The 13,430-nt window shown below is 44.0% G+C and overlaps 1 protein-coding gene across 3 annotated transcripts in view; it reads right to left on the reverse strand.

The window, feature by feature from the left end:
• Positions 1-12,942, reverse strand: part of MARCHF6 (membrane associated ring-CH-type finger 6) — a 222,465-nt gene extending 209,523 nt beyond the window's left edge. For all 3 annotated transcript variants that reach the window (XM_088442345.1, XM_088442346.1, XM_088442344.1), the window contains exon 1: positions 12,718-12,942. In XM_088442345.1, coding sequence (XP_088298471.1) covers positions 12,718-12,736 — 19 coding nt within the window. In that variant the 5' untranslated portion in view covers positions 12,737-12,942. The remainder of the gene's footprint in view (positions 1-12,717) is intronic.
• Positions 12,943-13,430: the final 488 nt, after the last annotated feature.

Raw genomic sequence — 13,430 nt, forward strand, 5'->3', positions numbered from 1 at the left:
GTACATTGCTGCATTCATCTTTCTCTCTATCCTGACTAGTCTCCCAGTTCCTGCCACCACCATGCTTCACTGCAGGGATGGTATTGGCTTGGTGATGAGCAGTGCCTGGTTTCCTACAAACATAACGGCTGGCATTCACACCATAGAGTTCAATCTTTGTCTTTGTCTAATCAGACCAGAGAATTTTGTTTCTCATGGTCTGAGAGCCCTTCAGCTGCATTTTCGCAAACTCCAGGCGGGCTGCCATGTGCTTTTTACTGATGAGTGGCTTCCATCTGGCCACTCTACCATACAGGCCTGATTGGTGGATGGCTGCAGAATGGTTGTCGTTTTTTCTGTACCCTTCCCCAGATTTGTGCTTCGAGACAATCCTGTCTCGGAGGTCTACTGACAATTCCTTGGACTTCAATATTATTATTATTCTTCTTCTTCATTTATATGGCGCCACAAAGGTTCTGCAGCGCCTTACACAGTACAACTTCATGCTTGGTTTGTGCTATGACATGCACTGTCAAGTGTGGGACCTTATATAGACAGGTGTATGCCTTTCAAAATCATGTCCAATCAACTGAATTCACCACAGGTGGACTCCAATTAAGCTGTAGGAACATCTCAAGGATGATCAGTGGAAACAGGATGCACCTGAGCTCAATTTGAGCTTCATGGCAAAGGCTGTGACTTTAGTGGTTTTTTTTTTTGTTTTGTTTTTTAATTAAATATGCAATAATCTCCAAAAAAAAAAAAACTTTATACACTTTGTCATTATGGGGTATTGTGTGTAGACAAAAATTTAATTTATTCCATTTTGGAATAAGGCTGTATCATAACAAAATGTGGAAAAAGTGAAGCGCTGTGAATACTTTCTGGATGCACTGTACGCTAATGCCACCGCCACGTCTGTGTATGCAGCTGCTGTGCAAAAATTTGCAAATGTCGCAGCCGACAGAGTTTGTTTTGAGGCTCCCAACTGTAGCTTTGCAAAACATCTGCATACACAGACGCAGCATCGGTCACAGACCATTCAATTATCAGACTACTGAGCAACCCTGTGGATACTCAGAATGGCCACAAGTACTGAGATGCTGGAGCCATTTTCATTGCATACAGAATTGCAGATGCAAGCTGTATAAAGCCCCGTAAATGGTTGTGACACACCTGCGTTCTTTGGTGCCTGTCCTCTTTACTTCCCACAAACGCTCCCCGTCAATCACGCTACGAGCGACTACAAAAATGTGAGTAAAGGTGCGTACACACAATGATTTTTTGAATAATTTAACTATAATGACGTAGTTATCGTTAAATAGTTTGTAAAATCGTTCATCTTTTTAAGCTGAACGATAATCGTTCATGCGCGTTCACGTTTGTAGTTTATCGTCCATTCTGACTGTCCAACAAACGATTTTCGTTCTAAAAATCGTTCATGTTGTGCAGAATGAAGGATGAACGATTTCCATTCACTGTATGCATGATTAAAAAATCGTTCATTATTTTAGTAACCAACGATTTTTAGTGAACGATTGTCAATCACCTTTTCAAGGGAAAATCGTTCACTAAAATCGTTGGTTACTAACATCTTTGTGTGTGTATGCAGCTTTAGTTGCATGCACAGTTTTATCTATAATTGCGCAACTGCTAAAATATCGGCATTGCGTACATCTCTGAATCAGGCCAGTAGTCTGGTAATCCCAAAAACTCAGGGATTTGTAAATAATTTTGGGGCTGGAAAAACAGCCCTTGACTTAATGTTATGTACTTTGTAGAGCTTATAATAGTACACATCATAAGAAAAGGTCAGAAAAATAAAAACATTGGTTTGCAAAAAGTCCACACTCACATGCAATATTTCTCACATTAGCGTATGTTGAAAATGTGTCTGATCTACTAAATGTGATAAATACAATTTAAAAGCAATAAGGTTAATGTAGCGATGTCCAATGATGTAAAGGCCCCCATACACTAGCGACGGATTGTCGCGATTCTGCGATCCTGAGATGCCAGGTTGGAGGATCGGTGAAATACAACATGTTGGATTTCAGTGATTTGCCAATTACAATCAAAATATGATTGTGATTTGCAAATTAGGGAAACTTAAGAGGTATAACTTCACCATACCTCCGACGGATCACTGAACATCGATGGCTACCGGTCGGCATTTCCAATCTGATCGCAGGAATGGTCAGTCATTAGGTGTAAGGGGGCCTTAACATGCAAGTTTCACATGCATTTTTTTTTTTGTTCACACATTTTCAGTGGTTACCTGGTGCTTCTATGTTCATAGGAAAAAAAGATGCTGTGAGACGCACACAATTATTTTTAAAAGATAACTAGAGAATGTCTTATGCAACATGTTTCTACTTGCAAGCCTTTTGTGTATGATGAAACTTAATTGCAATTGTACATTATGATGCAACAACAGTTGGCCGCGGTTATACACACACCTATAATATATATATAGCGCCTTGGTTTCTTAGTTCATCAAACTGAAATGAAAATAAAAATGGTTCTTAGGTGGGAAAAAAATTGTGATCTTAAATTAAGGTAAACTTAAGCTGGGTACACAATTAACCATGTGTGTACCCAGCGATGCGACAGACGACTGCACAGGCCGACATATCGGGCGGCCAGTACAAATTACACGATAAGGTGCCTAACCGCCTGATATGTCGGCACTAGCCGCATCTCGCTGCATTAGATAATCAGTCACATTGTCAGATTGAGCTGCATGTAGGGCCAACCAGACGATGCGACTGATGACCAAACAGGAGTGAGCACGGGCCGACATATAGAGCATACACATTAGCCAATGTTGACCATATGTTGGACCGTTGTCTCATGTGTACCCAGTTTTAGATCATAGAAAAAAAACACTACATAAAATAAGATGATTACCTTAAAAAGCCAATTTTATCAGACAAGAATTCAGGACAAAGACTTTTGCCCATATCTTAAAGACAGCCACCTAATACCAGGGATCGCAAGATACGCGCTACAGGCACTTGTGGACCCTGCAGGACCCGCTAAGTGCAGCAATGCAGCAGACAATTGCTGTCTGCGGTGTCTCCTCAACTAGTTCCCTCCCCTCCAGCCCTCACCCAATCTCTAACCACGTACACCGGCCGGCCCACCATGCTGTCTCCACCCGCTCCCCGGGAGCAGCAGCAACGTCTGTGGACCGCCAAGCCCGCCCATGGCACAGGAACAGCAGCAGAAGACAGCGCCTCTAGCCCGGCAACACCGTCCCCGCTTCCAGGCTTAATTTGGAGCAGGTGAGAGCCGGGAGCAGAGCACAGCATGGTGACCTCAGGAAGTCCGGGTCACACACTCCCAGACCCACAGCAGCAGACTCAGAGCAGGTGAGAGCCCAGAGCGGAGTAAATATATTTACTGAGAAAAATGTTGATGTGTTCAATACTTATATTACCCGCTTTATATATTGTAAGAGATATATATAACGTGCATGCAAACAGTGGCGTAACTACCGAGGGTGCAAGGAGTGCGGCTGCTATGATGGCCGGGCTGCCTCTGTGGCCCTCAGCTCCCCCTTGTGCCCAGTCACACACACACACACGGTAGGCAGGTCCAGTCAGGGTCTTCGAAGGGGGGCCTGGGTGCCAGCGATGTTGTTTTGGTGCCAGCCCTACAGCTGGCGCACTGGCAGGCAGTCATGGAGAGACAGCTCCGCCAGTCACGAGGCAATCAGAGCTCACGGACCGGCAGCCAGTCAGCAGTGGCTCATGATCATCTGCCGCTCTGAAAATTCAGATTGGCTCGCAACCAGCACCAGATTCAAATTGCGCCGGGGCTGCCTGTCCATGTCTGTTTATGCCTGCCAATGCACCAGCTGTAATTAGCTGGCAGCCAGGTCCCAAATCCACACCTGCTTACTGCCGATGGCACACAGGGGGAGCAGAGAGGTTACTGGAGGGACACGGGGAGGTGAGTTGTTGCGAAGGGGGGCATAATGTGTATGGGGCACTTCTATTGTGAGGAATAATGCGTTATATGGGGCACTACTACTATGTGGCATAATCTGTAAAGGGCATGTGGTATAATGTGTAAAGGCATTACTGTGTAGTGTAAGGGACATTACTGTGTGGCATAATGTATAAGGGGCACTACTACTGTGTGGCATAATATGAATGGGCTCTGTGTGGGGGCAAATGTATGGGGCCTTTTAAGATCTTGCTATGGTGCCCACAAAGTTCTAGTTATGCCCTTGCATGCAAACACAAAGGCTCTGGATTTAATATGACTGAGGTTAAAGGACAGTGTGTGGCCGTGACAAAGTTCAAACCAAGACAAACTACACCACCAGGTCCAAAACTTTAGGGGTGGGAGGGGGGGGGGGGAAGAGAGAGAGGGCGAGAGATCAGTCTAGTACTGTAAAAGCAGTGCTTGAAGTGTGCCAGTATAAATGACAGTCTGTGGACCATTAAATTACATGTAAATTGGTGAAAGTGAACACGCATCATGAATATATCGCAGCAATGCATGCACACGCAACATGCAAGATTCAATTTGAAATGGTGATTTGCTGCAAGATGCGACCTGGAAGAAGTGCATGAAAAAGCGAGATAGCAGGACCATATAGCACTCCATTTCTGGCCATAAGGAAAGTACTAGAGATTCTAAAAAGGGGTTTTGCATTGTTTATTAATGGTGGAAAAAAAAAAAAAGCCAGCAAGTGGTTTTCAGTAAATTAAAGTCTTTACAGTATTTTGGTGATTCATAAAATTATATTCAATACTTTTTTTTGTGTATTTGTAAAAAGTTGGAAAACACATGTTTAACTCCCCTGTACAAGTTCAAATATCCCTTACCAACTTTTTTTTTTTTACTTTAAAATTAAGATTTTTCCTTTCCCTTTACCTGCTCGGGGGTGCTCACAAAAAGCCAGAATTTGCTGGAAAATACAATGAGCGTTAGGAAATGAATTGCAATTCGCAATGCGAAATCACTGATGAAAAATTATAGAACCAATAGACTACTCTGAGGAGAAATAACCATTATCAAATAACCACCAACTGTACAAATGATATTACAGGTGAAATTCTTGGGGGGGGGTCTCTAAATTATAGTATATTATCTGACAACCAGATCCCCAAACATATACATGTGTGTATAATATAATAATATACAACAAACCTCTTAAGTAGGTAGAGTTGGAGCCTCCAGCGTATTAAACTATAGACTTTGTTATCAGTAACACACAGCTCCAATACCAGAATATCACAATAGACATCAACCAACAGACCTATGGAACACGAAACTGTGCATATAATGTAAATTTTGCCTCATATGAAATAAGCAACAGTAAATATATTGTTTTAAAACACCTACACTTTTTATTTTACTATGTTTTTGAAATATATTTAGCTGTGTATATCTAATGAATTTGCATAATTTTTATTATACAAGTTAAAAATGTAAGTATTAAAATATGAGGGCCTATTTATGAAACCAGGTTTCATAAAATTATGCAGAAACTGCATAATTCTGGAGGCATACTCAGAGGAAAGAAATCTTATACTCCTGCAGACTCCATCTGGCTACGCAAACTGAAACGGACACTGTGCACATGTCAGATTCCTAGTTATGTAACTCGCAGGGACAGCGGTTATTACCGCTGTCCCTGAGTGTTAAATTTAGTGCATAGCCGGGACATTTTTGGAGAAATTGAAGTCTGTCACTATTAATACATATAGGCCCCATAGTGTTTATCCTGCGTGTTCTCCTAGTGTGAAAGTCTCAGGCCTTTGAAGTATGTCAAGTTGCCCATCACTGTACTAAGAACTTAGGGCAGAGGTTCCCAAACGCAGTCCTCAAGGCTCCCCAACAGGTCAGATTTTAGAGATATCCATGGTTGAGAAGGGGTGGCTAAATCAAATTGACTGAGGTACTAATTAAGGCACCAGTGCACAACCATGGAAAGCTCTAAAACCTGAACTGTTGGGGAGCCTTGAGGAAGGAATGCGTCTGGAAACCTCTGGAGAGAGATAAAGTGCCAACCAATCAATTCCTGTCATTTTTCTCTCTACAAGCTTTGATAAATCTCCCCCCTAAGACCAAAAGCATTAGGGGGTCTAGACTAGTGTGGAAACCTTTTGGGAAATGTGCATTTTTGAAGTTGAACAGAAATATATATATATATATTTCCCGCTAGGCTGTTTCAGCGGGGTGCCGCACCCTGCCCTATTTCTAAAGAGCAGGAAGCACTCTGCCCTCCGTCACGACATAGCCTGCAGGTTCTTTCCTCACCCTCACCCACAGGCCACAGTGTCCCGCAGGTGGGGAAAACGGTGGTCCGTAAGTGCCGGGCACGCCCACAAGAGTGACGAATTAGGGACGCCTTTTCCTTGGTCATGCCCCCTTTTCGGGCGTGCAGAAGTGTTTATCTCTAGGTCCGGCACCGGACCTAGAAAATATTTTAGTATTATACCAAGAAGCATACATGATTACAATGGCAATTTAGAGCATAGCACAATCACATTTTGAAAACAGTTATACGTACTGAACTGTGGGAAAGTACATTTCTTAGTTTTGCACAATATCCATTAGTACTTTGTTTGGAAGCCTTTTGCTGCAATTACATGTCTTGACGGCCAGTGGGTCAGGACCCTTGGCATGCCTAAAGCGTGCCCACGTCAGGGAAGGGAGTGGAGCCTATGGAAAAGGGGCAGAGCCGCACAGCACCCTTGTTTTCGTCACTGTGGTGGTGTGCTGCCCCCAGGCTCTCTTTGCACAGTGAATAGAAGCTGTGCGCATGTGCACAGCGTCTATTTGCCCGCTGTTTTGCCATGCAGAGCAGTGGTGTGTGCTCACCCCAACTGCCCCCCCACCCACCCACTGCTTTTCACTGATGTATTTGCTGCTATTTAAAGTGTCATTCATCATACAAATTCATCCCACACCTTTTGCTGCCACACATCCCCATAGCATAACACTAACTGGATGCGTCACAGTAGGTGTTGTGTACTCAGGGCTTGATTCAGACCCGCTCACGAGCAATATGCGCCCACAAGCAGGTCGATGGTGGGGCATTGTGTGCGCAAGCCCCGTAGCGGGTGAGAAATTCACTCGCTCCGGGGCTCGCTACAAACAGGGTGGCTGTCGATGTTGATCCACATCTCGCCCCGTTTTGTAGGCGGGGAGGGGGGTGGCTGGACAAACGGAGGCGTCCCCGAAGGAACGCCTGCCGTTTGTGGGCGGCCCTACTGACATCACTCGTGATGTCAGTAGTGAGCTTCCTGCTCTATTAGTGCAGGAAGCTCACTGGGGCTTGCAGGAACGAGACCCTGAAACAAATCTCAGGTGCTCAACTCCAAAGGCTCTTGTCGCAAGCCCGATGGTCGCGATCATCGTGACCATCACCTGGCCGCCCACTAAAGCTGTGGGTGGTCACCCACAGCTTAGCGAGCGACCTGGAGGCCAGGCAAAAAAAAAAAAAAAGCCCGCCCTGATTCAGAGCGAGCGCTCACAAAGAGCATCCGGCTCTGAATCAGTGCCTCAGGTAGCGAATCTTCGCCAATTCTTCTGCAGACATATTTCATTCCAACACTACCAAATATGGATATTCATGTTTCGTCACTCCAGATGACACTGTTCCATTGTTTTTCCAACCAATTAATATGCTTTTCAGCCCATTCTAGTCTTTGCTTGAGAGATAAAAGCGGCTTTTTCCTTTGAATTCTGGCATATCTAAAATATTGAAGTCTGCGTCGAACAGTCCTGGCACCGATGTTTCCACCACAATGACGTAAATTATTTTGAATTTCCTCAGATGATTTTTTTTTCTGTCACTCAAGCACAGTTTTTTTATTCTTCTATCACAACATGGTGTTGTGGATCTTTTCCTACCTTTACCAGTTTGGATTTGAATCGACTGAGTCTGTTGATGCTTATTCCAGTTTCTAAATGCCTCCTTTGGTTACCTTCGTCACGTAAAATAATTATTTTGTATCTCTTTCTAGGTGACCAGTCAACTCATTTTACTTTGCTTGTCATCCTAATTAAGTTAAGGTGCGTATCCACTAGGTGATTAATATGAGCGATTGAACAATAACGACAGTTATCGTTCAATTGCTCATTAATCTTTCACAAAATCGGGCATAAAAATTTTGAAAACGACCAGCGATGCGCGTTCCTGCTGGTTGTTTACAACATCAATCATCGCCTGATCATGTTGGTCAATCTGCCGATGACGACAGATTGTGCATGTTCGGGGATGAGGGAAGGTGCCTGCACTGAACAACATATCGTTCACTATATAGGATGAGGAACGACTGTACGACTACAACGTTGTAATCGTACTGTCGTTCTATCGGAAAGTGGATACGCACCTTGACAAAGTTTACTTCAAGAAATGAAAGTTAAAAAAAAGCATAATAAACAGCGACCAACTTAGTGATAATCAAACAGCTAACTAAGATGTTTTACTATCAATTCTGGTAGCAACAAATGTGCTCCCTATCTTTATTTAGCTATAACTTTTTATGTAATAAAGATAATTCTGTGCAGTGAACTGCATTATATTGTGTATAAAATTTTCTTTCCAGTAAAAAAAAAAAATAAATATAATAATAATAATAATAATTATATATATATTTATTACACACACACACACACACACACACACACACCTTCATAGGATTTTCTTTCAAAATAATGCAGTTATACGCAATTAAACCCTAAACACATACATTTTCCAAAAGGTTTCTACAATTATAGCCACTAGTGTATGTACTAAGCCTTGGAGAGAGATAAAATGGTTGGATATAAAATACCAACCAATCAGCTCCTGTCACTTTGCAGGATATGTTTGAAAAGTGCCAGTTAGGAGCTGATTAGTTGGTACTTTCTTTCTCTCCAAGGCTTAATACATACACCCCAAAGTCTGTAAATTCAATTTGCATTAACTGATCTCAATCGAGTACAAGCTGGTTACACAGTAAACTATGTGTGTACCCAGTGATGCAATGGACGACAGGACGGGCCAACGTGTTTCGGGCGGCCGGTACAAATTAGACGATCCGGTGTCTAACCGCCCGATATGTTGGAACTAGCCGCATTCCGCTGCATTAGGTCACCAGTCACATTGTCAGATTGAGCTACATGTAGGGATGACCTGACGATGCAACAGACGACCAAACAGGAGCGTGCATGGCCCGACATAGTGGGGGACATTAGGTGATTTTGATGATATGTCGGACCAATCCATTGGATCGGGCAAAATATCGTCTAGTCTGTACCCACCTTTAGACCAAACACATACATTTGTATTTCATAAATGTAGCCCTAAGTCATGAATGTGGCAATTCAATTATACACAACGTGCGGCAGCTGCACACATCACAGATAATTGAGGCAGGGCAATATTCCTACTTTTGTGCACACCTATGGGGCTGCAAAATAATATTAACAATATTGTGCCTGCTATGTGCCACCATTACCATAAATCCTACAACATTCTAACCGCACATTGTTTTTGAGTTATCAGGTAAAAGAAATTTGATTAACAGATTATTTGAACATACACAAATTAAAGTCTTCTAGGTAGGCAATAATTAAGCACTTTATGCGTTTGTATTATACACTGAGGAATATGTACAAATTGTCTGTATATAGAGCACATACAGCCATGGGTTGTCTTTAACCACTTGCCTGGCATGGTCGTATCAGATCCGACCATACCAGACTGGGCTTTCCCTGACATGGTCGTACCTGATATGACCAGTCAAAAAAGCTCTGTGGGCCGCCTGCTACTGGAAAATCATTTTCTAGCAGCCGCCAATCACAGAGGGACCTCCTGGACCCTTTGCACACTTTGTGATCGGCCAGCCCAGGCTCACTCCACCTCCGCTATCAGCAGCCTCTCCCCCATGAATAAAGCAGAGCCCTGGCTGGCTGGCTGGCTAATAAATATATATATATATAATCCCCATAGGCGGCACTCTGCACAGACATCATTCAACAAACAGGATCGTGATGAACTCACACACACCGACGTTTCGGGGTCCTTTATTGCCCCGTTTTCAAGGTAACCAACACATGCAGACAAACAACAAATTTATACTAGCATAACACCTCGTGTAGGTTCGCGCCCTCAGGGGCTCCAGGTCCGGGTCACCACATGATGACGCCACACCGCCCGACCATCACATGAGCGTCTCAGCCAGACGCATCAGTGCCGGAGGGATGGGAGACGCCCCCATCCGGCGTCCCGGTAACCATGGAGACCATTGGAGTAGCGAAACTAAAAATATAAATACAGTTCCAAGTACAAAAATAGCATCGAACATATATCATATAAATACATGTATCATATTCAATCAATGTGTCAAAACACCCATACCTATACAAAAGTTATAGATAGAAAACATTAATTACTAATAATATTTTTTGGAAGACGTGAAATATAGTTGGTAGTATGCTATATTAATTTGGTATATTTGGGTGTTTTTATGACACTATTCGATGTTGCTATACTTACCTATTATAATGATGTCCATAGGGCTGATACTTTACCCCCATCTTGGTGATTGTATTATTATTATTAATATGTTTTCTATCTATAACTTTTGTATAGGTATGGGTGTTTTGACACATTGATTGAATATGATACATGTATTTATATGATATATGTTCGATGCTATTTTTGTACTTGGAACTGTATTTATATTTTTAGTTTCGCTACTCCACGGGTCTCCATGGTTACCGGGACGCCAGATGGGGGCGTCTCCCATCCCTCCGGCACTGATGCGTCTGGCTGAGACGCTCATGTGATGGTCGGGCGGTGTGGCGTCATCATGTGGCGACCCGGACCTGGAGCCCCTGAGGGCGTGAAACCTACACGAGGTGTTATGCTAGTATAAATTTGTTGTTTGTCTGTATGTGTTGGTTACCTTGAAAATGGGGCAATAAAGGACCCCGAAACATCGGTGTGTGAGTTCATCACAATCCTGTTTGTTGTCTGATTTCTGCGCAGAGTGCCGCCTATGGGGATTCTATATGGATAAACAACGAGATTGTTTTTCTGGAAGGAAGGCACCTGCTACATTGTTTACTTTACTGGGAGTGCCACCCGCGGACATATACATACATACATACATACATACATACATATAGAAAAAGCAACAGTGGCAGCGGCCCTCCCCAACAAAATATTTCAAGCAGGTTGCAGGGAACCTAAATTCTTTACCTCAACATTTCAAACAAAAGTGATTTTCAGCAGGAGGATGAAAACTGTTGCCACTGTTGCTTGCTTTGTATTTGTTATCTGCAGAGGGCACTCATTGGGCACGATTCAATTCAGCGCGATGTAAATAGCGCCGGGAGATAGCTCCCGGAGCTATTCAATTCATCGCGCTGTTAGGTCGGGGAAGGCTCGTTATCGCACCTTAAACAGGGTGTTTAGGCGCGATAACGGACATTCCCCGACCTAACTTCCCGGCGCGAGGCTGTTTTCCCGGCGCTAAGGGCAGAAAACAGCCTCGCGCCGGGACTTTAGTCGGATTTCTTCTCTCATCCCCGGAGGGATGAGAGAAGAAATCCTTAGTCGGACTTGTCAGCGCGGTGTATTGAATAGCTCCGGGAGCTCACTCCCGGAGCTATTTACATCGTGCTGAATAGAATCGAGCCCATTATTATAGTAGATGAGGAGTGCCAAGCCCTCGAGAGAAATTATATATATCAGCCCCAACCGATGTTAAGGAAACATCGGCAGCTGTGGTCACAATCAATGTTTCTATTGATGGCCATCACTACTATATACCATAAAACTTGCCATTTTTATGGTATACAGCGTTGAAAAACTTTTTTTTTCTTTTACAAAATCATTTTGGCTAAGTTTTAAAAAGCTGTTCCTGACCTAATTCAATCATAAAAAAGAAAACACGACAATTTCGGAGCGGTTTTTGGAAAAATTAGTCAGTTAAGTGGTTAAGACACCTGGCAGGATGGTAGAGCATATTTCCCCTTCGCTAGGGATCTGGAAGTGACGTGTAGTGAGGGCGGAACTGCGGTTCCAAGCCCATAAAGTCCCCTTAAAGCATACCTCCCAACTGAGTTTTTCTGGGCTGTAGTGTCCCGCAAGGTGGGGGGGGGGGGGGGAATAGACGCTGTGCGCATGCGCACAGCTTCTATTCACAGTGCGGAGGAAAAGCCCAGGTGCAGCACAGCATCTCGGAGATGCTAGGCACGCCCCATTAGTGATGCAAACAGGGGCGTGTCATCAGACCACACCCCCTTTACGATCACGCCACACGGAGGTCCCAACTATGGGACTCGAACATTGGGAGGTATGCGTAAAGAAGAAACTTGTTCGTTTTCCACAAGATTATATTCCCCCTCTATGTCCAAGTGACTGGTAGGGAATGACGTTGGACAGTAGCTGATGACGTCAGGGTCCTCTTCGTGTAGGGAATCTAGACACTACCCTGGCAGGACACACACAAAATGTTATCACATACGTTTTGGATGACGACAATAAACAGATACACAAATCAGCTTTTGGTCCCTATGCCAGCAAGTTCATGTGCTTTGTTCTGTGTATAGAGCAGTGTTAGTGCACTGTAGAGTAATAGCGAAGTGAATCGATGCCAGGCTATAGACTACATACACAAAGCGGGTTCTATACACAAAGCGGGATCTATGTTAGGCCGGGGCTGTGCGCCGCCGAGTTATCTCCCCTGTCATTTGCCAACACTGGTCGCCTATTACCTTCCTCCGTGGTCTCCATCTTGTTGGGCCCGTGACGCAGCCTCCGCCTTTGCTTCCCTTCCGTGTGCAGGCGAAGCAGCAGGACGCCTCGGACACAGGGCAGCAGCCGCCGGTGTCTTAGACGTCAGCAATGATTGACTGTTTACGTTCTGCTGGAGCAGGTACCGATTTGAGAGGTCAACTCCTGACGTCATAGGCACGGGCACAGATCTGGCGGAAGTAGCACAAGTGATTCCTGTATCGGTCATGTGATCATAGTGCATTTATATTTACTACTGCACATGCGCCCGGTTCTCTTCTCTACTCACACTGGTGTCTCTGGTTTTGACTGTGTCCTTTTGATGTTGCTGTCTTTATTTAATTTACCTTTGAGCATTCAGTGCAGCTAGTTCCCCGTACTTGCAGATACCATGTTGTCCTGTGCTTGTCGTAATATGAGCCAGAGATGTGTCTAGTTCCACTGTAACTAATCGACCTGTTAGGTGTACTGCATAGGAAGTAATTCTTTTAGATTCCTGCAAAATTGTATGTGTGAAATAGTGTTGGAGTTTTGTGTGTGTTTTTGAAACCCTTCTCCACGATGACTGCACATGCGCATAGTGTCAGTTTGTGAAACTGGCGCTGGATGGAGGCTGCGGAAGGTCCCTCTCAAACGAAAAAGCCTCAAAGCGGCAACTCCTTTTGGAGCTTGGTACATAGAGATTAGACTGCAA

This window comes from Taudactylus pleione, unplaced genomic scaffold (assembly GCF_031769625.1).
Source record: "Taudactylus pleione unplaced genomic scaffold, aTauple2 ptg000309l, whole genome shotgun sequence".
In the NCBI taxonomy this organism is placed as follows: domain Eukaryota; kingdom Metazoa; phylum Chordata; class Amphibia; order Anura; family Myobatrachidae; genus Taudactylus; species Taudactylus pleione.